The 23582-nt window shown below is 49.6% G+C and overlaps 1 protein-coding gene across 1 annotated transcript in view; it reads right to left on the bottom strand.

Moving 5' to 3' along the window:
- The window catches only part of USP9X (ubiquitin specific peptidase 9 X-linked), a 1542050-nt gene that overhangs the window by 113729 nt on the left and 1404739 nt on the right, over positions 1-23582 (bottom strand). The window contains exons 39-41 of the mRNA XM_078658291.1: positions 20953-21138; positions 9950-10170; positions 9763-9851 (exon numbers count right to left, since the gene is read on the bottom strand). Coding sequence (XP_078514417.1) covers positions 9763-9851; positions 9950-10170; positions 20953-21138 — 496 coding nt within the window. The remainder of the gene's footprint in view (positions 1-9762; positions 9852-9949; positions 10171-20952; positions 21139-23582) is intronic.

The raw sequence follows: 23582 nt of genomic DNA, 5'->3' as shown, positions 1-23582 counted from the left end.
CGACTTCGGCATGTTGATAGTGAACCCCTGCAAAACAGCCAGTTGTTGAGATAGGGGAAGCCTGGCACCACTGACCTCACCAGATGAGCTGCAACCACAGCCATCACCTTGGCGAACACCCAAGAGGCACTGGTGAGGCCAAAGGGGAGGGCGGAGAACTGCAAATGCTTGTGGCCCACCGTGAACCACAGGCAGGATGGGAATATGGAAATTTGCGTCCTGCACTTGCAGTGCCACCCTCCAGTCTCCAGGGTTCAGGTCAGATAGGGCCTGGGCAAGAGTGAGCATTTGAACTTGAGAAAGTGCAGGTCTAGATTAGGATGAAGGCATCCGTCCTTCTTGGACACCAGAAAGCATCAGGAATAACAAACACGACCCACTTCTGATGTTGGCACTCTCTCTATTGCTCCTTTGACAAAAAGAGACATCATTTCCTGGCGAAGAAGAGATAGGTGGTCCGCTGTCTTAAGTAGGTGACATGGGGGTGGAGGGTAAGGGGGGTGGGGGAGTAGCCCCTTTGGACAATCTGCAAAACACATCTGTCCGATGTTATGGACTGCTAGCGAGGCTAGTGAACACTGCCACCCAATGAGTGCCCATGATTGTAAACAGGCAGACTACAAGGGTTTGGAGGCTGCAGCAGGTAGGAGGGTGGTGGACTGACCCGACCCACTGGGCTGATAGATTCTGCATCCATGGCCACGCAGAGGCTGGAAAGCTTGTGCGCAGCGGTGGCTGGGCTGGTAAAGACGTGGCTCTACGCCCCTTCCATGACCACGAAAGGAGCGAAAGGCAGATTGAGGGTGATGAGGGGCCATAGAAAAGCACAAGGACCAGGTCATAGCCCTGCTGTCCTTAAAGCACTCTAGAGCCAACTCCATCTTGTCTCAGAGGAAATGTGAGTCATCACAGGGCATGTCCATGAGTGACGGCTGGACATCCCCTGATAAGCCAGTAGTCCTCAACCAGGCTTGGCGTCGCAGGGCCACTGCAGACTAAACCAATCTGCCTAGTGAGTAGGTGGTGTCAAGTCCACATCTAATGGTGAACTTAGCTGCATCCCTCCTGTCGGCAACAGAATGGGAGAGCATGCCCCGGGCCTCCTCCGGAACTGCTTGCAGCACCTACGCAACAGGGCATGCAGTGTTCACTGACCTGAATGCCAGGCTTGTCGAAGAGAACATCTTATTGCCTAAATTGTCCAGCCTCTTAGATCCCCGATCCTGCAGGAAAGTTTTGAATGCGCCAGGATTTACATGAAAAGAGGTGGCTTGGGCCAGCAGGCACTCCAGGGTATAATGCACTGTGAGGAGTTTGGGGTCCCTAAGAACTGGGTGGTAGGCATTAGTCCTGCTCACAGGAGCCCCTGTGCTGGGCTTGGACCAGGCCCAAGCAGGACATCACTAAGACCTTCATTTAATGGGAGAAGCGGTTAAAAAAGGGAGCACTCATGGCAGAAACACTTCCGTCAAGACATTAGCCTTGACTGCCATCGAGGGCAAGGTAAGATCCAGGTCCTCAGCCACTCTCCGCACAACCATTGCAAATGATGTTTCTTACTCCATAGCCATGGTATGGGGAGAAAGCATGCCAGTATCTGGAGAAGTGTCCAGTGCGCTGGCTTCACCCAGATCCTCACACCAGTTCAAGAAGTCATAAGACTGGTATTCTTCAGGGTCCAGTGACCCCTTCCTATTCTTCCCCGAGTTCTAGCCCATAGGAATATTATTATTATTAATTAGCATTTGTTAAGCGACTGTCTACCCTTAGGCATACCCGCACTAGCAACAATATGCAGAAGGAGGCAAGATGGTTAAGGCAAATTCTGGAAGAGACAAGTCTTCAGCAGCTTCCGGAATGAGAGGTGGTGGGCAGTTGAGCGCAGCTGGATGGGAAGCGTTTTCCATAGTCTGGCGGCATTGTAAGATAAAGTGCGGCCCCCTGAACAGGCTCTCTTAATTTTGGGTATCATTGCTAAAAACATGTTGGCTGACCGGAGGCATCTTGAAGGGCGGTGAAAAGCCATGAGAGAATGGTTTGTCTTTGGGCCGATTCCCCCAGAGCGTTTTATGTGCTATGCACAATGATTTAAACCTTATCCGTTTGTATATTGGGGGCCAGTGCAGTTTTTTTAGTGCTGGCTTGGCCGAATGCGAATAAGAGATGTGATGGAGCAGCCTGGCTGCGCAATTCGGTACCACCTGCAATTTCCTTGTGGTGGACTTTGGGAGAGGGAATTCCCGTAGTCCAGGCAGGAGAGTACCAGCGCCTGGACAATCACTCTTCGAGCTAGAGGGGGAGGATTTTTCGCAGCATTCTGATGATACCAAAACAGGAGGCGGATAACTTGACTGCTTGGTAGTTGAAATTAAGGGACTTATCCAACCAGACTCCCAAACGTTTGATTTGATCTTTGGGGGCTGGTGGCGGCCCAAGACAGTTGGGCCAGTTCATTCCAGGCCTGGCAATGGGGTAGTTACCCAAGATCATTAGCTTAGTCTGGTCTCCAATAAAGCTTGAGACATGACTGGTCAATCCATGTGGCCACAGTTCCATAGAGGCTTCTAGATTGACTGGCATGTCCTTTGGGTGTTTTAGCGCTACAACTAGCTGCGTGTCGTCTGCATAGGTAATGATCTGAATCCCATATGGGAGGACTAGCTCGGCAAGAGGTTTTAGATAAACATTAAATAAGAGTGGGATATAATGATGAGCCCTGAGGGACTCCGCATGTTAGTGGTGCACGTTAGTGGCACACAGTCAACAGCAAAGACAAAGGACTTCAGGAGCAGGCCCTCTAGCGGTTCTCGGAGGAAGAAGAACGTCGAGGAACCTTTGACCACTGCTCCACCAAAAGTGTCATGCAATGTACCTGCAATGCCGAAGACAAAGCTGAAAACATGAACTGCACCCTTCGGAGTCACGGTACACAACTAGATACCACATGCAAACACAAGGAGGGTGCGCGCCGACAGTCATCCACAGACCCTGAGGACTACCAGAAATAGGTACACTATGTCGTCAACAAACGTCGAGATAGGCCAAAATGGCCAGAGGTACTGCTCGCCAGATCCTTATGAAAGTGCGGAAAGGAAGAAACTTACGCCAGCTTGTTGGGGAGTGAAGGGCTTATATGGCCTCTGATGACGTCACATCCGGTGGACGACGTCACTACGGAGTTGCTCGACTCCCTTTACAGATGCGCAGAGAAACTGCTGTAGAAAGTTTTTCGGATCGAGTATGGTGCCCGAGGTTAAATCAAAGGTGAAGAATCTGCAGCTAGAGATCTCTATCAGATGGAAGTTTTTACTGTTGGGGTTATTGTTGGCAAAACTCTGTACTGCTATTAGACGGTTGATGCCAAAACCTCCACACTATGAAGAATGGCTAAGATATATTTCGGAGTGGGCAGTGGTTGAGGAAGAGCACATGAATCACAAACGAATGAGTTGTGAGGGGCTGCACTGTGGAGAAGAATGAGTGTTGCATGTGGTGTTAGCCTGTGATTAAGTGAATGGTTGCCTGTGTCTTTGCAGTACCCCTCTACAAAGAAGCCAATGCAGGAATGTCTTTGAGCTGCCCAACATGAAGACATAGTAATTAATGGTATTGGTATGGACATGAAACCTAAACAAGTGACACTTCACTTGATGCCTGGCCTCACAGCTTTAAATAAAATTTAACTCCTAATCATAAATTATATTATATTGCACAATGCACAAGTTACTTACCTTCGGTAATGATACATCTGTAAGAAACCTTAGATAGCGTTAGATTCCTTACCTTCGAATATCCCCAGGCGTCAGACTGGACCCGGAAAGTTTTGCGTAGCAGTATCCCTGCGCGTCGGTAGGCGTCGTCTGCGGCTCTGTGTCCGGCGTCGTTGGCGCCGGGATGAAGTCGGAGTACTTAGACGCCGCCCTCGCATGCTGACGTCAGTTCTTATACACAGCTTTTCCGTGCCAGGAACGCAGAGCCATGATAAAAACCGACACTGGTGTCATGGAACTAGGGCCCTCAAGGGGAAGAACCTTAACCCTAGATACCGGTTCGCAGAACGGGGAGGATGGGTGGGGCGGTAAGGAATCTAACACTAGCTACTGTTTCTTACAGATATATCGTTACCGAAGGTAAGTAACTTTTGCATCTGAAAGAAACAGGTTAGTGTTGGATTCCTTAATAGATACCCCAGCAATACCAACCCCGGTGGGGGGTCTGCGAACCAATGATCACCAAAAAAGCCATCTCTCCGGACTTGGCTGTCCAGGCAGCGAGGCCCACGTAGCTGCCTGACAGATGTCCTGCAAGGGGACTCCCCGACCCAGGGCAGTAGTAGCCTCCGTGGCCCAAGTGGAATGGGCCCTCAGCCCAACAGGAGGCTCCTTTTTAGCCAAAGAGTAACATACCTTGATGCACAACACGACCCACCGAGAGATGGTCCATTTGTGCACCGCCCGTCCCTTCTTAGCACCCACGTAACCAACAAAGAGCTGGTCGTCCACCCGGAACTGGCGTGTGCGGTCCAGAAAGAATGAGAGCGCACGTTTTGGGTCCAGACAGAGGAGCCTCTCTTCCTCTTTCGAGGGATGCGGAGGCGGAAAGAAGGTGGGCAAGGAGATGGACTGCCCGATGTGGAAGGCTGTGACTACCTTGGGCAGGAAAGAGGGACGCGTTCTCAAGACAACTATGTCCGGATCGACAGAAAGGAAAGGAGGTTTGGAAGAAAGAGCCTGGAGCTCATTCACTCTCCTGGCAGAGGTGATGGCAACCAGGAAGGCAGTCTTAAGAGTGAGAAGACAAAGAAGGCAATTGTGAAGGCGCTCGAAAGGAGCGCACATCAAATAAGTAAGAACAAGGTTCAAGTTCCAGTGAGGCATCACGAAAGGAACAGGAAGAAACATGTGAGTGATGCCCTTCAAGAATCTATTTATAACAGGGGACTTGAAAAGAGAAGGCTGATCAGGTAGCCTTAAAAAGGCTGACTTGGCAGAGAGGTAGCCCTTGATAGTGCCCAGAGCAGAGCCCTGCTGGGCAAGAGAAAGAAGAAAGAGGAGAACCTCTGAAAGGGAGGCAGAAAGGGGATCCACAGCCTTTGCTGTGCACCATGCCACAAATGTGTTCCACCTGCAGGCATATACCGATTTTGAGGAGGGACACCAAGCTGCCAGAATAACATCACAGACCTCAGGAGGCAAGTCAAATGGCCTCAACTGTCGCCGCTCAATCTCCACACATGGAGGTCGAGACTGGACAGGTTCGGGTGGAGGACCGTCCCCTGCTGCTGCGACAGAAGGTCCTCCTGAAGAGGCAGACGAATCAGGGGATTGACTGATATGCTAAGTAGCTCGGGATACCAGTATCTTCGTGCCCAGTCCGGAGCCACAAGGAAGACTTGGGCCCGGTCACGCCTGATCTTCAGCACTCTGGGCAGAAGTGGTACAGGTGGAAAGGCGTACAATAGCCCGCAGCTCCACTCGCGACGAAATGCGTCTCTGAGCTAGTGCCGCCTTAGAACTGATGACACTGCACGTTATCTTCGGTGGCGAATAGATCTAACCAAGGCTCTCCCAATCGCTGAAAGAGGCCTTGCGCCACGTCCGAGTTCAGACGCCATTCGTGAATCATCATGCACCGGCGGCTGAGTTCATCTGCCCTGGCATTCAGGGAACCTGCCAGGTGTTGAACCACCAGGGTGACGCCCTGGTGTTTCAGCCATTGCCAGAGGTGCAGAGCCTCCTGACAAAAGGTCCACAACCCCACCCCACCCAGTCTGTTGCAGTACCATATGGCGGTGGTGTTGTCCGTGAACACCTGCACTACACTTCCCCGGACAGAGGGAAGGAATGCCTTCAGTGCAAGCAGGATCGCCCGCAGCTCCAGAAGGTTGATATGGAGCCGGGACTCCGCCGGAGACCAGAGGCCTCTGATCTCTGCCTCTCCAATTGAAAGATCGGAATCAGAGCCTGAATATATCCGAACCCGCTGTTCGGGAGGATAAACCCGAAACTGCGCTGAGTCCAGAACCGCTCCGATGAAGAGGAGCTTCTGAGAGGGACACAGGTGTGACTTCGGCACATTGATGGAGAACCCCAGCAGGTGCAGGAGGTCGTCTGGAGGTGGCTGACAACTGTCTGGGGCGGGCCCGCCTTCAACAACCAGTCGCCGAGATAGGGGAAGACGGACACCCCTAATCTGCGCAGATGGGCTGCGACCACCGCCATTACTTTCGTGAACACCCGAGGGGCACTGGTAAGGCTGAAGGGGAGCACGGTAAACTGGAAGTGCTCGCGGCCCACTGTGAACCACAAGTAACGCCGGTGGGCCGGCAGGACGGGGATGTGAAAATATGCGTCCTGCAAGTCCAACGCTACCATCCAGTCTCCTGGGTCCAGGGCAGCTAAGACCGGAGCCAAAGTCAGCATCTTTAACTTCTCCTTCCGGAGGAAGCCGTTGACGTTTCGCAGGTCCAAGATAGGGCGTAGGCCCCCTTTGCCCTTCTTGGGAACCAGGAAGTAGTGGGAGTAACAACCACACCCTACTTCTGGCCCAGGAACGCGCTCGATGGCCCCCTTGGCCAAGAGGGCCGTAACTTCCTCTTGCAGAAGTTGCAAGTGACCCCCGACACGCGGTGGTACTGCAGTGGCACGGCTGGAGGGGTCGCCTCGAAGGGGAGGGAGTAGCCCCTTCTGTCGATTTGCAGCACCCACCTGTCCAATGTGATGGAGCGCCAGTGGTGAGGTGATGGCGAACCCTGCCCCCCACTGGCGTCGAATGGGCCTGAAAGCTCGGACTAGGAAGGCTTTGAGGCGGATGCTGCGGGGGTGGATGTGGACTGGCCTCGCCGCTGTCCCCTGGCACCACGTCTGCCGCCGCGCTGGATGGTAGTCTGCGGCCCGTGGCTGGCAGGACCTGAGGGGGCGCCCCTTCCTTGGCCACGAAAGGAGCCAAAGGCAGAAGGTTGCTGGCGCTGGCCAGACAGGCCCAAGGACTTGGCCGTAGCCCTGGAGTCCTTGAAACGCTCAAGCGCACTGTCTGCTTTGTCGCCAAAAAGGCGACGGCCATCAAACGGCATGTCCATGAGAGAATTCTGGACATCAGCCAAAAAGTTGGCGGACCTCAGCCAGGTGTGGTGGCGAACCGCCACCGTCGTGGAAATCGCCCTGCCCAGCGAGTCCGTGGTATCCAGCCCACATCGGATAGAATACCATGCTGCATCCCGCCCTTCCGCAAGAGCTTGAGCGAGTTTGACCCGGGCCTCCTCCGGGCAAGCTGGCAGCACGTCAGCGACCGTGTCCCACAGAGAGTGGGTGTAACGGCCCAAAAGGCAAGCGGTGTTGACCGACCGCAACCCCAAACTAAGTGAGGAGAACAGCTTCTTACCGAACTGCTCATACCTTTTGGATTCCCGATCAGGTGGTGCAGACGGGAATGCGGCCCGGGAGTTAGAGGCCTGGATAACCAGGGTCTCGGGGGTGGGGTGGGTGGACAGGAAGCTAGGGTCGCCCGGGGCCAGGCGGTGGTGCCAGGCCACGTTCCGATCTACAGGGGGACCTGTAGCGGGCCTGGACCAAGTGCCCAACAGAACATCAGTAAGGGCCTCATTAAATGGCAGAGCTTGCCTGCGGTTTAAGGACCTCGTGAGGAGGTTAGTCCTCACAGCCGCGATGGGGAGCTCAAGACCCAAGGCCTTGGCCGCCCTCGTCAGCGCCACGCTGTAAGCAGTCCCCTCCTCTTTAGCCACGGAAGGAGGGGAGACAAAGCCAGTGTCGGGCAAAGTGTCCAAACCACTGGCCTCCCCTAGATCCACTGCCCAGTCCTGAACCGACTTGCACTCCCGTGCCAGAGGGTCCTCAGATCCCTCCCAGTCCCCCTCGCCTCCCATCTCTGATAGTCAGGTTCAAAGGATGGGGCCGGATCATAGAAGAATTGCTCTTCTCTCGTCGTCGAATGCGGCGTCTAGCGACGCCGGATTCGGACCGAGGACGACGTCGTCCTGGGACGGCCTCGGGGGCAACACCCTGGGGGTCGGTGCCGGCGGAGGGGTCGTAAGGTCGACCAGCGGCGACCCGGATCCGGTGGGGCCCTGCGGCGTCTGGACTGGAGTCATCGACGGCGCCGGGGCCGAAGGACCCGGCCCACTTGGGCTCCCAGTCAGGGCCGTGGGGCCCGAAGACGCCACAGCGGGACCAGACGGAGGAGAGAGCGACCTCATGACCATGAGGAAGGCATCGATCTCCTCCGGCGTCACGTTCAGCCCAGGGACTGGCGGGTATGGAGCTGGCAGCGGTGCCTGCGGCTCCGTGAGCGGTGTCGCCCGAACCACCGGCCACGTCGCGCGAGCGTCGGGGGAGTCGGAGGAGCGTTGTCGTCTCTTCGACTTTTTGTGCCTCTTACCTGAGGACTTGGAGCCCGACGAATGGTGTAGACTCGCCGAGCTTCGATGACTGTGGCCCCGTGACCGGTCCTTCGACCTCCTCCTCGACCTGGACCGTGAACGGCGTGGGACCGACTGCCGGAGCTCGAGGCGCTTACGGGACTGCTCCCGGCTAGCCTTCGACATCAAGGCCCGGCAGTCGGGGCACGACTTGCCATCATGGTCGACCCCAAGGCAATACAGGCACTGGTGGTGGGGGTCGGTAACCGACATCAGTCGGTTGCAATCGGCACAGGGCTCGAACCCGGGCATCCCTACCGGCAGCGATAGTCTTTACGACTCGAAAAAGGTCAAAAAAGTTAGTCAAAAAGTTACTAGGGAGTACCGCTTTTTCCGTATCTGCGCTTGCTGGCACGGAAAAAAGAACTGACGTCAGCGCGCAAGGGCAGCATCTAAGTACTCCGACGACATCATCCTGGCGCCAACGACGGACGCGGAGCCGCAGACGGCGCCTACTGACGCGCAGGGGTACTGCTACGCAAATCTTTCCGGATCCAGTCTGACGCCTGGGGATATTCTAAGGTAAGGAATCTAACACTAACCTGTTTCTTTCAGATGTAGAATTCAAAAATTTAATTTTTTTGTTTATTCAATTATGGATTAAACGTTATAGTTTATATCACTTAATCATGCAAAGAACGAAAACATATGAATACTTTAACAACATCCAATTTCTCTCAAAGGATGGTGAACAAAGTTTCTTGTAGCATTCAAAAAACACAAATTTCATAAACATTCTTATGATGGAGATGCTCAATGCATTTCGGGATATGGAATCCCTTCTTCAGGGGCCTCTATAAGTACAAAAGAAACTAAACTGAATATGAAAATTTTCTGTATAATGTACAAGGAGGAACACTCCAACTCTGTGATCCTGTAATCAGTACGTTAAGCCACAGAAACGTGAACTTAAAATGGTCAGTCACAAGTAGAAACCAAACTAACATGACATGACATTTACATCTGTGATAGTCATGCTCTGCAATAGGTCTGCACCTCTTACATTTCAAAGGTTTTGAAGGCACAGTGAAAATAATCCCCAGCAGAAAGTAGTGCTTCTATATAGAGTAGGTAAATCATGGTATCCACAGGTGAGCAAAATGGAAAAAGGAGGAGAAACCATCTCCGGTGCGAGAAATAAATGTTGCAAGCCACTCTGCTGAAGTAAAACAGGTAAAAATCCCCAGCTAGAACGTCCTGGACATAAACTTTGACTGTAGACCATTATACTTTATCAACAAAAGAGTTGTTTTTGCAATAGAAGAATATAACAGATATATATATATATATATATAATATATAGAATAATAAAAACGCACTGTACTAACCTATGAGTTTGCCAGGAGTCCTCAATCAACAAGATCTGGAGGAGGAGATCCAAATATGGTCGGAGTTCATATGTGTATGAATATGCAACCTTACATACATATAGAAAAAAAAGAAAAAAAATTTAAATCTAGAAATCAAGACTTAAAATATTCTCATCACATTGACAATATGTATTTTAATAGTTACCTGCCACAGAAGTTCGCTCAGGACTGTAGAAGAGAACTGTGGATTCTCCCAGCAGCAAAATCGGAGCAATTTGATTGTTTCCTCTGAATTACTGCAGTCTTCAATAATTTTCTTCACATAACTAGCTCTCACAAACAGAATATCAGCCACATTCTGCTGAAGTGCCATAATGGGCTGAGATAAGTTAGTATCGCCGTAAGGGTTTGAATGTGGTGGGTTACCTAAAATACATGAAATATGATTAAAAGGAAGCAAGCTATACCAACTCAAGCACTTCAAATTACACTCAGACTCTTCAGAAGCAATTTAGTGCACACTCATTTCTCCACAAATACTTAATTAGTGTCTAAAGAATGATAATCATTTGGATCATCCTCTAAACGGAGTCCAATATCTATCTGGTATATTAGTCCTGCCAAATGGCAGAAGCTGTGCTTGGTGACATTTTACAGTAAAATGTTTTAATAAAATAAATCAGAAATAGACCCAAAATCACTTTTCAGTACTTCTTTTGAATGTTAGGGCTTTCAAAGGCCCATATGTAGCCTTAGATTCCAAATCTTTCATGTCCAAAGACGTATGGTCCTGAGGCACTGCATGCTTTTTGTCTTTTCGAAGTCGACAAAATATCTTTGGACATTGATGTAGATGTTTCTAATTTCTATGATGTTATGTTGTCAACATTGGAGTCATGGAAATTATATCGTTTGCCTTTTTGGCGTTCTGAAGATAATCTGCGCCATCCTCAGGAAAACTAAGCTCTGCCATAGTTGGCTTTTAATTTGCATACTTCCGGCAGTGGTACTTTTGGAAAATATTGTGGTTGTACCGAACACTATTTTCTTTATTTTCGAAAATGTATGGTTTAAACAAAGAGCAAAGAAAACACCCTCTGACACATGATCACAGTATAGGCATAAATTACATAGTCTGTTACAAGCTGCAAACTTCTAGTGACAATTTAATCAAGATTTAATCAGGAGCGAAAATCTCAAAATGGTGTTTAAAGGAAAAAGAAAAAATTATTGGTATCTAAACATGCATTCTCCAGCCTGGACCACCTACAGTTGAAGTCTGCATGAAACCTGGATTTTTCAATGCCAATCTGTTTAGAAGTCATCTGCAGCTGGTGTCAATTTCTTCGGGCTTTAGGGCTTTAATAGTGGTTGGTCAGGGAACGTAACTAGACTCTCTGCTTTTAGGTCATGTTACTTCCACCTATGGTTGATACACAAAATGAAACTTTGCTTACCTGCAAGAAGATTTCCAGATTCAATCACTAAATGGTGGAATAATTCACAGGGTGTGAATTTAGAACAGTTTCATGGCGCAAAAAGGGGAAAAGAGAGGTTTGGGCAGAAAGTTGCCTATGTATTTATTTTGTGTCATGTCCCGGTGGCCCAGTATGACTTATATACTGTCACACATTTATAAAGCGCACTACATACCTGCGTGGGTTTCAAGGCGCGGGGGGGGGGGGTTTGGTAGTGCTGCTAGTGATCTAAGAACCAGGTCTTGAGAAGTCTTCTGAAGGCCGGTAGGTCTTGGGTCTCCCATAGGTTGGTGGGGAGGGTGTTCCAGGTCTTGACGGCGAAGTGGGAGAAGGATCTGCCGCCGGCGGTCGTTCTTTGGATGCGGGGGACTGTGGCGAGGGCGAGGCTGGCGGAGCGGAGCTGGTGGGTGGGGGAGTAGAAGTTGAGTTGTCTGTTGAGGTATGCTGGGCCGGTCTTGTGGAGGGCTTTATGTGCGTGGATGAGGAGTTTAAAGGTTATCCCCTTGTTGACGGGGAGCCAGTGAAGGTCTCTCAGGTGGGATGTGATGTGGCTGTGGCGGGTAATGTCGAGGATCAGATGTTCTGAGGCGTTTTGGATCCGTTGCAATCGCCTCAGGAGCTTGGCCGACGTTCCTGCTTAGAGGGCGTTTCCTGCTGGTGACCAGGGCCTGGGTGACTGTTCTTCTCGTCTTGGTGGGGATCCACTTGAAGATCCTGCGGAGCATTCAGAGGGTGTTGAAGCAGGATGAGGAGACGGCGTTGACCTGTTTAGTCATGGAGAGGGTGGAGTTGAGGATGACCCCAAGGTTGCGTGTGTGGTCGGTGGGTGTCGGAGCTGTTCCTAGCGACAGCCTTCATTCCTTCCTGGATGTTGGTTTTGGCGGTGTGGGGGTCTTTGGTGAGGGAGATGATCAGCTGGGTGTCTTCGGCGTAGGAGATGATGTTGAGGTCGTGCTGTCGGGGACGTGGGCGAGCGATGCCATTTAGATGTTAAACAGCGTCGGGCTGAGGGAGGAGCCCTAGGGTACGCCACATAAGATCTCAGTGGCGGTGGAGAGGAAGGGGTGAGGCAGACAATCTGTGTTCTGCCGGAGAGGAAGGATGCGGTCCAGTCCAGGGCCTTCTCTTGGATCCCTGCGCCGTGTAGGCATGTTCGCAGTGTGCGGAGGCAGACCGTGTCGAAGGCGGCTGACAGGTCCAGGAGGATGAGGGCTGCTGTTTCTCTGTTGTCAAGCAGGGTCCTGATGTCATCAGTGGCGGCAAGAAGGGCGGTTTCGGTGCTGTGGTTGCTGCGCAACCCGGACTGGGATGGATCCAGGATGCTGTTCTCCTCGAGGAAGCGAGTCAGCTGTTTGTTGACTATTTTCTCGGTGACCTTAGCCTGGAAAGTGAGCAGGGAGATGGGTCGGAAGTTCTGGAGGTCCTTGGGGTCCGCCTTGGGTTTCTTGAGTAAGGTGTTGATCTCGGCGTGCTTCCAGCTTTCCGGGAAGGTTGCTGGTTTGAAGGAGATGTTGATTACTTTCCGGAGATGGGGTGCGATAGCTTTGCTGGCTTTGTTGAAGATGTGGTGAGGGCATGGGTCTAGCGGTAATCCGGAGTGGATGGTGTTCATGATCTCGCCGGTGTCCTCGTCATTGATGCTGGTCCATGAGAGCAGGCGGTTGGTGCAGGTGGTCGTGGGGGCGATGGTTGTTGGGGCGGTCGTGGCGTTGAAGCTGTCGTGGATGTTGGCGATCTTTTGGTGGAAGAAGGTGGCCAGCGCGTCGCACAGATCTTGCGAAGGTGGAATGTCGTCGGTGTTGGAGCTGGGGTTGGAGAGTTCCTTCACGATGTTGAAGAGCTCTTTGCTGTTGTGTGTGTTGTTATCCAGGCGGTCTTTGAATGAGGCCCTCTTGGCGGATCTGATGACTTGATGGTGTCTGCGGGTGGTGTCCTTGTGGGCTAGGTGGCTGTGAGAAGTTGGCCTGATATATGATGTTTCCAATTCTGGAACCACCCTGTATCAGTCCAAACAACCCTTATGGTGTCTGGTTGTAAGTCAACCTTATTAGACAAGCTATCCTAGGGGTAGCATGGACTAAGCAGCCTTAAAGGCTTAACTTAAGAGGTCGTGTTAAGCGAGCTGTTTTACCACATACAATCCTGTAATATCAAATGAAAGGACACCACACAAGTATATATTATAAAAATATATGTATTTATTACTAAAAACAATCCCCAGTATTCTTTATGAATAAAGGGGCACAAGCGTTAAATCAAAAGCACAGTATAACATACAAAGTTGCACAATTTTGGATGAGGTCAAGGGGCCACTCAAACCATATACTAAAAAAATGGTATAAGAGGGACCATTCGATCAGTGGTTAGGCCTAGGGCCTAGGGAATCGCTGGGAGCAGTCGGGACAAGCAATGCTGAAGTCGGGAAAAGCCCGCGGGATTCGGGTGCAGTGCAGAAAGTGCACGCATGCATCAATGTTAACCAATGGTGCGTAAAAGTTACACAAATAGAGTTTAAGGACACTTCCGCTGAACCTACAGGAACAAAACTTAAGACACAGACCCTAGAGGTGTGTACCAGTGTGGGAACACCAGCGTTGCAATGTTACCTCACCCACAGGAAGTGAGTGCACAGGGTCGAAGTTGAGTCGGGTTTCGTCACGCAGGTTCTTGGTGCTTGAAGCTGAAAGGGCTGCAGGCGAGGTGAAGGAGAAGTGTCCGGTGGAGTCCAAGGGGGGACTCAAGTCGAAAAGTACCTGAAAGCAGAGGGGACAGAGTCTGGGTCATTCAGCAGTGACCAGGGTGGAACCAAGACGGAACCAGGCAATGTCGGGCGCAATCAGGTGGTTGTCGAGGAGCTTCTCTCCGCTGTCATGTGGGCTCTGGGGCATCTACGAAGTCCAGGAGCAGGTCACGATCTGTCCCACGCAGGCTCTCGCCGTCGGCGCTGTCGGCTTCAAGATTGGAGCAAACAACACTTGGCAAAAGCAATCCACGCGGAACTGGAAGATTGCTTCTCACTCGGACCAGGAAGGTCAGAGTGGGGGCTCCTTTTCAGGGGAGCTGGTGCAAATCTGGAGCAACCAGAATCACAAGTCGAATTTCAAGTTTCGTCGGCACAGGGGCCACAAGTCAGCTGGCAAGTGACCGGACCAACGCGTTGAGCCAAAAGAAGCAGAAGGGCCCCACACAGCACTCGTCGAGTGTGGAGGGCTGAACTTCGGTGCAAGAGTGGCTCAGGGTTGGGGCTTCTCAAACCCCGTTCTACAGCTTCGAGGGTCACTCGTGGGCTGCACAGTCAGCGTCTCGTGGTCTTTCCAAGATGGCGTGCCCCACGCTTCCGGTCACCTCCACGGGTCTCAGCTCTGCAGGGACTGTGGATCGGGCTGTTAGAAGGCAGGCAAGCTTGATCTCGTCGATCTCTGTAGCTCGAGTTCCGGCGGGAACTGCAACAAAGCAGACGTCGAGGGCTGGATGGTGCCTGTTTGCACAGGGTGGTCACTCCTTGACCACAAGGGAGATTCTTCAGTCTTCTACGTTGAGTAGGATGTCGAAGGGTCCAGAGTTTCGTTTCTTATGTTTCATCAGGATAATCTGAAGTGCATTGGCACTGCTCCCATTCGTATACCAATCTAGGGGGCTGGATTACCTGCTAGGTCCCCTCCTATGGGTGGGACCCAGGAAGGGGGTGGGTACACCCCTTTCCTTTGATCCAGGCCGCGCTGGGACGGGGGCTGGTGTGCCCCAGAACCAGTTTGGCCGGATTATGCAAGGGGCAGCCTTGTGCTCCCCATGCAGTGTCTGGTTTCTTTCAAACCTCCCTGCTACAATCCACTATCTCCTGTCTGGGGGGGTGTAACACCTCCCTGCGACAGGAAACCCTTTGTCCAGGCCCCTTGGGCTGAGTTTCGGTCAGCTTCAGGGGGTCAGACTTGTGTCTGTGGCAGAAGCATCCATTTTGTGGATCTGAGGCCCTTTTAGAAATTAACCGCATTTAAGTAAAGTAACATGTCTTACCCCTCTAGAGGGGTGGAATGCTATCCCCGTCGCCAGAACTGGCGAGGGGATAGTATTCCAAATCGTATGACACCTTACACGACATGTTTTGATAAAGCCAAACCAAAGTTGCTATATAACCGCGAGGATTATAATGCACTTACGAGTATATGGTATGGCATTATCCTGAAACAGCTTAGGGAGTTGTTCCCGACAGCTGCAGACAGGCTCAGCTCATGCTAGAGCTCCATCTCACATTAAACCACGCACTCTGCCTCCAGGATTGATGAGGCCTTCCATAGGAGTGGCTCACAGGTTTATATGTGTCCAGATATAGGTTTAGATATAGGTATACTATACCTAAGCAAGAGGTGATTACACCAACTTGCCCCAGCTGAGTGATCAGCCAGTTGTGTCAATTTAAGAACCAGCCAGGGGTGGCAAAAGATATGCTGCAGCCCCTGGTAGGCCTTGGTGGCACCTATGCCCTGGGCACCTATAGTGCATGGTACAGGGGCTAACAAGGAGTCCATTTCCAATTGTGGTATGTACCTAGGGTACATGGAATCCATTTTACAGAGAGAGCAGATAGCCTGGGGCCCTGATTAGCAGGGAACCAGGCCAACTGAGTCAAAAACCAGCTAAACACAAGGCAAACAATCTGGGGTAACCATAGTCGAGTAGCCACCTTCCTACAGTGGCTGTCCGGTGTTCGTTCGCGGAGGCAGTTCTTCTCCAGTTTTCAGCATGTTCGTTTGGAGCCCTGTAGGTCTTCGGTGAACCAGGTGGCTTTCTTGTTTGTGTGGTTGTTGGAGGGTGTCTTGAGTGGGGCGAGGGTGTTGGCGCAGTCTATCCATTCTCTGAGGTTGCGGGCGGCAGTGTCGTGGTCGAAGGAGTCGGTGGGTGGGCTCTGGGCAAGGGTGGTGGTTAGCTGGTCTTCAGTTACCTTGCTCCAGCAGCGCCGATGCACCTGTTGGGTGCGTTGGTGCGTGGTGGGCTTCCTAAAGGTGAAGTGGATGCAGTGGTGGTCGATCCAGTGGGGTTCTGTGGTGTGGTTGAAGGAGACGTGGGGGCTTGCGGTGAAGATGGGGTCCAGTGTGTGGCCGGCGGCGTGTGTTGGTGTTGTCACAAGCTGTCTGAGTCCAAGGTTGGCGAGGTTGTTGATCAGGCTGGTGGAGTTGGTGTCGTTGTTCTCGAGGTGGAAGTTGAGGTCCCCTAGGAGGATGTAGTCTGTGGAGGCGAGGGCATGTGTGCTGATGAAGTCGGCGATGGAGTCGCTGAACTACGGTCAGGGTCCGGGGGGTCTGTAGACGAGGGTTCCTCTGAGGGCGGTGTTGGGGTCAGTGTAAATCTGGAAGTGCATGTGTTCGGCAGTGCTGAGGGTGTCGTCTGTGTTGGTTGAGACTCTGATGGTGTTCCTGTGGACGATGGTGATTCCTTGTCCTACACCGTTGGTGCGGTCGCTGCGGGTGATCTTGTAGCCTTTCGGGATGGCTATGGCGATGTCGGGAGCGGAGGTGGGCTTCAGCCAGGTCTCCGTCAGGAAGGCGACGTCTGGGGAGGTAGAGTCGAGGAGATCCCATAGTTCGACGGCGTGTTTGCGGGCGGAGCGGGTGTTGAGGAGTATGCATCTGAGGTAGCTGGGTCCTTCAGTTGGTGGTTTTGAAGGCCGAGTGCTGGTGAAGCTGCAGTTCCAGCAGGTGAAGGGTCCTTGGGTGTGCTTCGGTGTGGCCTGATAGCAGGTGTTTTCTCATCCGGGTTGAGTGCGTGGAGGGTGCTGGCATCGTAGCGCTGTCGGGCGTTGTGGTGTTTGCGGGGGCCAGGGGTTCTGGCGCTGGGCGCGGTCCAGGCGAGGACAGGCGCAGACGGGCTTGCCTTCGGCACGCACGCTGCGCGGCTGCGCACCGGCCTCCATATAAGGGTAGGGATGGGAGGGAGGAGCAGGTGGGAGCGGGGCGGCCAATGGGTGAGCGAGGGGGCAGGGCCGCAGGGAAGCAGCGGCGGTAATGGGGCAGAGCGGGGTGCTGGCGGCAAAAGGGGGGTTGGGGACAACAGTAAACAAATGGCAGCAAGGAAAAAACAATTTAGTAAGGCAGTAAGGAAAAAACAATTTCACAATACCAGGAAGGGGCACAGAAGAAAAGTGGGCAACAGTAACAATAATACAATAGGCACTGAACGGAGCGGAGAGGCGGCAAACATCCGGCCGCAGCGGGGGAGAGGCACTGACACAGCAGAGGTGTTGTGCGGCGTGGGGAGCGGCCTGACCTGCAAGCATGGTCAAGGGTCGCCCTGCTTCTATTACTGTAATTTGCTTTAATCTTTGCAATTTATCTGACAGCACCCATTTTTTTTTAATAGTTCTGTTTATTAACAATTCAGCAGGGAGATCACTTTATACAGCAAGCAATAATTACAGTAGTATCTTAATCTTACAAATCCAGCAGTTGGTCCGCACATTATTTCAGTGAGATAGTAAAGGATGATGTTGGCTACATAGTTCAGGGTGTCACTGTTTCGTCTGGGGGTGGGGGGGTGGGCACATAGGGGGTTCACATATGTTACCACGATATACATTCCATTTAGTCCAAATCGCTATCCATTTCCGGGTACAGCCCCATGCCACATATATAGTTTTGTCCCGCACTATTCACCAATCTATATCGTTCTAGAAGGCACTCAGTGTCGGTGGTGCTGAGGCTCCCCACAGGTCGGGCGATGTTTCGTTTAGCTACTATCTAGCCAAGTGTTGCCCAGAGTTTACCCTTGGTGTTTAGGTCTGTGGGCTCCCAAACATTTGGAGACATCTTTTGGCTTCTAGCTGAATCTCCACCCCCCATACTTCACTCATACATTCAAGTACTTTCCTCCAATAGATTTGGATCAACGGACATTCCCAAATGATATGGAAAAAGGACCTCACTAGTCCGCAGTGTCTTTTACACAGCCCCTCTCCGCTCCTGCCCATCTGTACCAGTCTAGGACCCGAGAGATAACCCCTATGTAAGATTTTTTATTGGATCAGTCTCACTTTCGCTGAAATGGTGACCTCCTTCTGTGAGGAGAGTACTTCTTGCCATTCGTCATCCTCGAGTTCCAGGCCATCCCGTCCCCAGACAGCACCTATTTTAATGATGTGATCAACAGCCTTTTCACCAGTAGCATTGCCAAATACTTACAAATGCCCAGATTGCAAGCAGTATTCACAGATCCAAATGGATCGTACATTTTTGATCAGGTGTCACATTAAGAAATGCCCAAGGCTAACCCCTGGCATCAGTGACACTATTACTTAAGAGCAAGCCACAGGGTTATTTAGCAAATAAAAGTCAGCAGTTTTACATTGTTTATATGACTTTGCATAATGTCACTTTATCCCATATATTAACCTCCTCAGTTGCCTAACGGCTAGGGCGCTCGACCTCGGAACCTGGGTTCGAGTCTCGGTAACGACGCCAAAACCTCCTGTGATTCTGGGCAAATCACTTAATCTCCCCGTGCCTAAAATGAAAGTAACTGGAAACGTAAAATGTAACGTAACTGGAAAAATATGTAAAGCGCTCTGATACCTGATTCGGTTCGGGTCTAGTTCGTGCTATATAAAACTCTGCAAACAAAAAAAAAAAATGCTTGAGCAGGAAAGTACTGGAACCCCTTTACAGCAAAGAAATAGTAATTAGGAAATGCAAGGGGCCCTTCTTCATTCAATATGCTCTTCGAAGATGCATCCAAGCAACTAGCTCCATGCATGCCAACCATACACCATCCTCAACCTTAAGAAGTGTTCAATATTTTATCTACCTTCCCCAACCACCAATGTCAAGTGGTTCTTACGGACTGTGAACTGACTTTCTCTATATTCTCTCTCTCTACGCGCTCTATAAATTCAGACAGTCTTTAAGGTGCTGTATCAGTCTCCGACTCCTTTGTTGCCAAAGTTAACAACGGGGCACCATCAGTATCACCAAGAGCTCCACTGGTCGAGTTGGATCTTCCACTCTTAATTCAGATCTGCACTGGTAGATGGACCCCTCCAACCTTTTGGTGAGTCGCCTCTTCAGCCCTCTGCAGGCTAGGCAACTGTGGACACGACACAATCTCACTGGGCAGGAATGTCCATCTAGGCGCCATGGAGCTGCATTGCCTTTGACCAACATTCTAGCAGTGCCTGCATATAAATCTGTTTAAGCTGCCCGCAATCCATCTTGGATTGAAGAAATTTCTCAATTCCATCTCTGGGAGAGACATTCATATTTTGTTAGACATCATCACCACTGTCAACTGTATCAACAGACAGGTTGGTGAGGGGACATGGGTCATTTGTTGACAGCAATGTGCCTGTGAAAGCAGACTTAGTGATAGGGAATACTGCCAGTAGTAGCTCACCTCCAGTCTTCTTCAATATTGTCGTCTCACACTGGAGGACCTCAAAGGTGAGCTGCATTCCAAAGTGACTAAGGTGATTTTCACCAGACTGGGCTTTCCATTTGTTGATCTCTTCGCCACAGGCTCTATGCCATACACCTCTTTCTGAATGTTTTTCTGAGAGGTGCCTCCACCTGCTATTAGAGTTAAACAGTGGGATACAAGCCTGTATCCATGAACCCACATACCAAACAGACAAAGTAAATAGGCTCAGGCAGTTTACAGTTGTTTCCATAAGGTAATACGCAAAGGAAAATACAACAATTATGAGAAGGTCTCCTTTACACAAATTACATATAAGAATCACTGTGTATAAGGTTGACAACTATGTCAACGGCGTTTCGATCCTTAACCGTAGGATATAGGAACATCAGCAGGAATTTTGGATACAGTGCCTGAAAACAATTGCCTGTTATTTACTTCAGAATAGCCCTGTGGGCAAGGGCTTATGTGAACGCATCAGGATTGCAAGCGAGGCCAATGAACCAGAGTAATTCAGACCGAGTCACAGGAAATTTGGTGTGTGCGGGATGAGTGTCCTCGCATTATCAGCATGGATCGGTTTACTCACATAATAATCGGAAGTAATTGTCCTCTGAATGGAAGCAATACTGTGATGGTCCTGGGTTGGTGCGAAAAGTGAAATTGGCGGCATTGCTGCCATGACTTCCACAAAAGGTCCAATTTCACTTTGCGCCTAGTCCTGGTAGTTGGCACAACAGAGGTAATGCTAAAGGTCAACAAATGTTTCATAGACAGGATTTTCTTTATGACCAAGAACAGAATTATACTTGTAATGAGTCAGGGGATGGCTTGGTCTGGAAATGATATGCCTAAATGCAACAAGCTAGAGGACATCTAAAGTAATTTGTGCTCAATTTAACAGACCTGTTCATCAATGACTCACTAACTAAAGAAGATGGAGAGGAATCAAGTATATAGCACTGTTTAGCTCGTAGATTAAAGTTGTAATCAAGGGGAAGTGCCACTAGTGGAAGGCTGGGCTTTACACTTGGGACAGGCTGAGTTCAGAAGATGACAATGTGATTGATACACCAGTATCAAATGCTGTTCTGATGAAGCAAAAAGTTGTCCTCAAGTAGCTAGCAAGAGCATGTATGATTAAAGCATTCCATTGAGGTTTTTTTCCTCCAACTTTTCTCCTTTTTCCTGTATCACAGCATAACCAGTTACTGAAGGAAAACCACCTTTTGAATTACATTGCCACCTAAATCGCTGACAAACATAGCATTCAAACATTTGCAATATAAAACGTGTTTAAAAAAAAGAAAAGAATTACTGTTCACCATACCATTAATAGAAGACTGCATACGCGATGATACATCGCAACAGCGAATAAGTTGTGACACCACAGTGTACAACTTTCCCAACTCAGCATACTGGTATTTGATTGGAGGACCAGGGCCTTCATCCAGAGCAACTAGCATGAATGTAGCTGGCACATTCAACTTAAGAAGTTGAGTCTTTTCTGCCATACCTTTACAGGAAATTAAAAAAAGAATTAATAAAAAAAATGAATGTACACTTGGGTATAGGAGGCAATTTATGAAAAGCTTTATACTAACAAATAATATAGATTTGTAAAAAGTATGCACTTTTCCAGCTGGTAGCAATTAAAAAATTATGCACATAAAAGGTAATATGAGGATGCATGCAACTAGTCTAACCACAAGTAATTGCTCAAGGTAGTATTCCAGCCTATTGTTATATTGCCCACCATGCCACCTGTTTGGACACAGCCATATGAAGATCAGTCGTGGCCCAGCTTCAGTGGGATCAGTTTAATCAGAACCAAGCTAGACTTTACTGATGAGCCCTCAGGGTGAAACTGATCTTGGGTTGCTTGTGTTCCGGCTGAGTGAAGACCTGGCCTGGCAGTTCGGGTCAGACTATTCCCACTGATGCAGGGTCAAGACGGATTTGCATATGAGTGGGTCTAAACTGACGGGGCATGCTGTGAAAAATAATGATGGACTGGAATGCAGCCTGAGTAATTACTGGAGGCTGTGATTAATTCAAGCATTCCATCCATCACTCTTTTGTATACTTTAGTGTGACGTCCTAAGTGGGACGGTATGCCTAGACTTGCATCCCCCTTACATAATGTGGCACTGGAACCAAGCTACACCCAACTGATGACTCTAGTAAAGGCAAAACCGGTTTTGGATTACTTGTGTTCCGGTTCAGGGAAGATATGGCCTGGCAGTTCGGGCTGGCCTATTCCTATTGGATTTGAGACTGATTTGCATATGACTGGGTACAAGCTATCGTGGTATAGTGCGCAAAACAATGATGGGCTGGGATGCGGCCTGATTAATTACCAGTGGATAAGATTAATTCAAGCATTCCATCCACCCCCCCCTTTTTTTGTATACCTTTAAAAATGACCCTGGCATAATGTTTTTATTGCATTCTTCATTCCCGATAAGCTGCTCCATTATAATAAGCAATACAGACTGTTCTCTACTTCTACAGACAGTTTTAACCTTTTGCTGTCATGATTTCCCTCCTCATTGCCTCTGTTCCAGGACTCCTCTATTTATGCTAAACAAAACAAAGTTTATCCTTACTTTTCCAGTAAAGGTCAATTATTTCTTGCAAATATCAGAATCATCCTACTGTGGAGTAAGGCGGTCAGGCAGTGAAGACTTCATGCAAGAGCTTGAGTGTATTCATCTTTTTTTATTTTACTTTCTTTGCACTTGTCTTTCTGGAGTTTCATGGTTTTGTGCGCCTACCTATGATGGATTTGGGGATCACTTCAAATCTTGTATGGCTGTTACACTGTAATGTGGCTCTGTGTTTTGTCACTGACTGAAACCTTTCCATAGCAACTTCTTCATGTATAAAAATTATGACGAGGAGGTACTGTCCTGATTACACATTGGTAATCTTCATTACATTGCGTCTATCTTTCCTCGTCAAAGACTGTCTCCCCACCTGAACAACCCCACACGTTGTTGCCTTGAAGGATCTTTTCAGTCATCAATATTATGTGTGGCATTTGACTGACATTCTATATCTACACCCAAATAAAAATGGCAGGGTTAAAAAATTTTTTTTTTAGTGTAGGTGGCAAGTGTATCACTGGTCTCTTATTGAGGGGACTCCTCTTGCGCTTGAGGATAGTAACGAGGAAGGCTGGTCCAGAAGTAAAGATTATCAGTAAATAATCTCAACATTATCCCTGATATTGCATTTTATGACTAGGCACCAGACAGATTTAACTCATTCATTTCCATCCTCAAAATAAGCAGTTGGTCTCTCTATTATATGACATAATCCTAAACCTCATCTTTGTTTGGAAATATGAGCTCAATGATTGGCCTGTAATTAAAGTTTTGCCAACAGGCTCTAGTCAACGACCATCATGTGCTATGTCTCAACCCCACCACCCACTAACCCGCCCGCACCCCCAGGCCCAGTGTTATACACTCTGGTACAGCTTCAACCGGAGAGAGTAATCTATCTTGTTGCCACTAGAACCGTTTTTATATTCTTTAACTTCATGTCATGCATCAAATTTATATCCTCTCTGAAAACATCTACCTCTTGACTAAGTGCATATCAGAAATTAACTTAACTCTAGGGAATTTCACAGACTGAAACATTGTGCTTAGGTAGAAATTACAGAGTTCATTAGATCTCTTAAGGTTAAGCTACAAGAGTAGAAAACAACTTCTGTCAAAGCCTTCTAAACAAGTGGATACATAGTATGTTGTAGAAAGAGACAAATAATCAGGCCTAAACTTAACATTGAATAAATAACCAGGGTCTCCGGAGCAGGGTACCCATGCACCATAGGTATGCCTTAATAAATCTCAGCCGCTGGATCACTAGTAACTGCAAGCCAGGCCATTGTTTTTGTTTGCTGGTGTTTGACGACTCTATGAGGTGCGTGCTGCATAAGGTATTAAAGTG

This window comes from Lissotriton helveticus, chromosome 8 (genome assembly GCF_964261635.1).
Source record: "Lissotriton helveticus chromosome 8, aLisHel1.1, whole genome shotgun sequence".
Taxonomy (NCBI): Eukaryota; Metazoa; Chordata; class Amphibia; order Caudata; family Salamandridae; genus Lissotriton; species Lissotriton helveticus.
The sequence above is the reverse complement of the archived record's forward strand: the minus strand, read 5'-3'. Positions and strand labels throughout refer to the sequence as shown.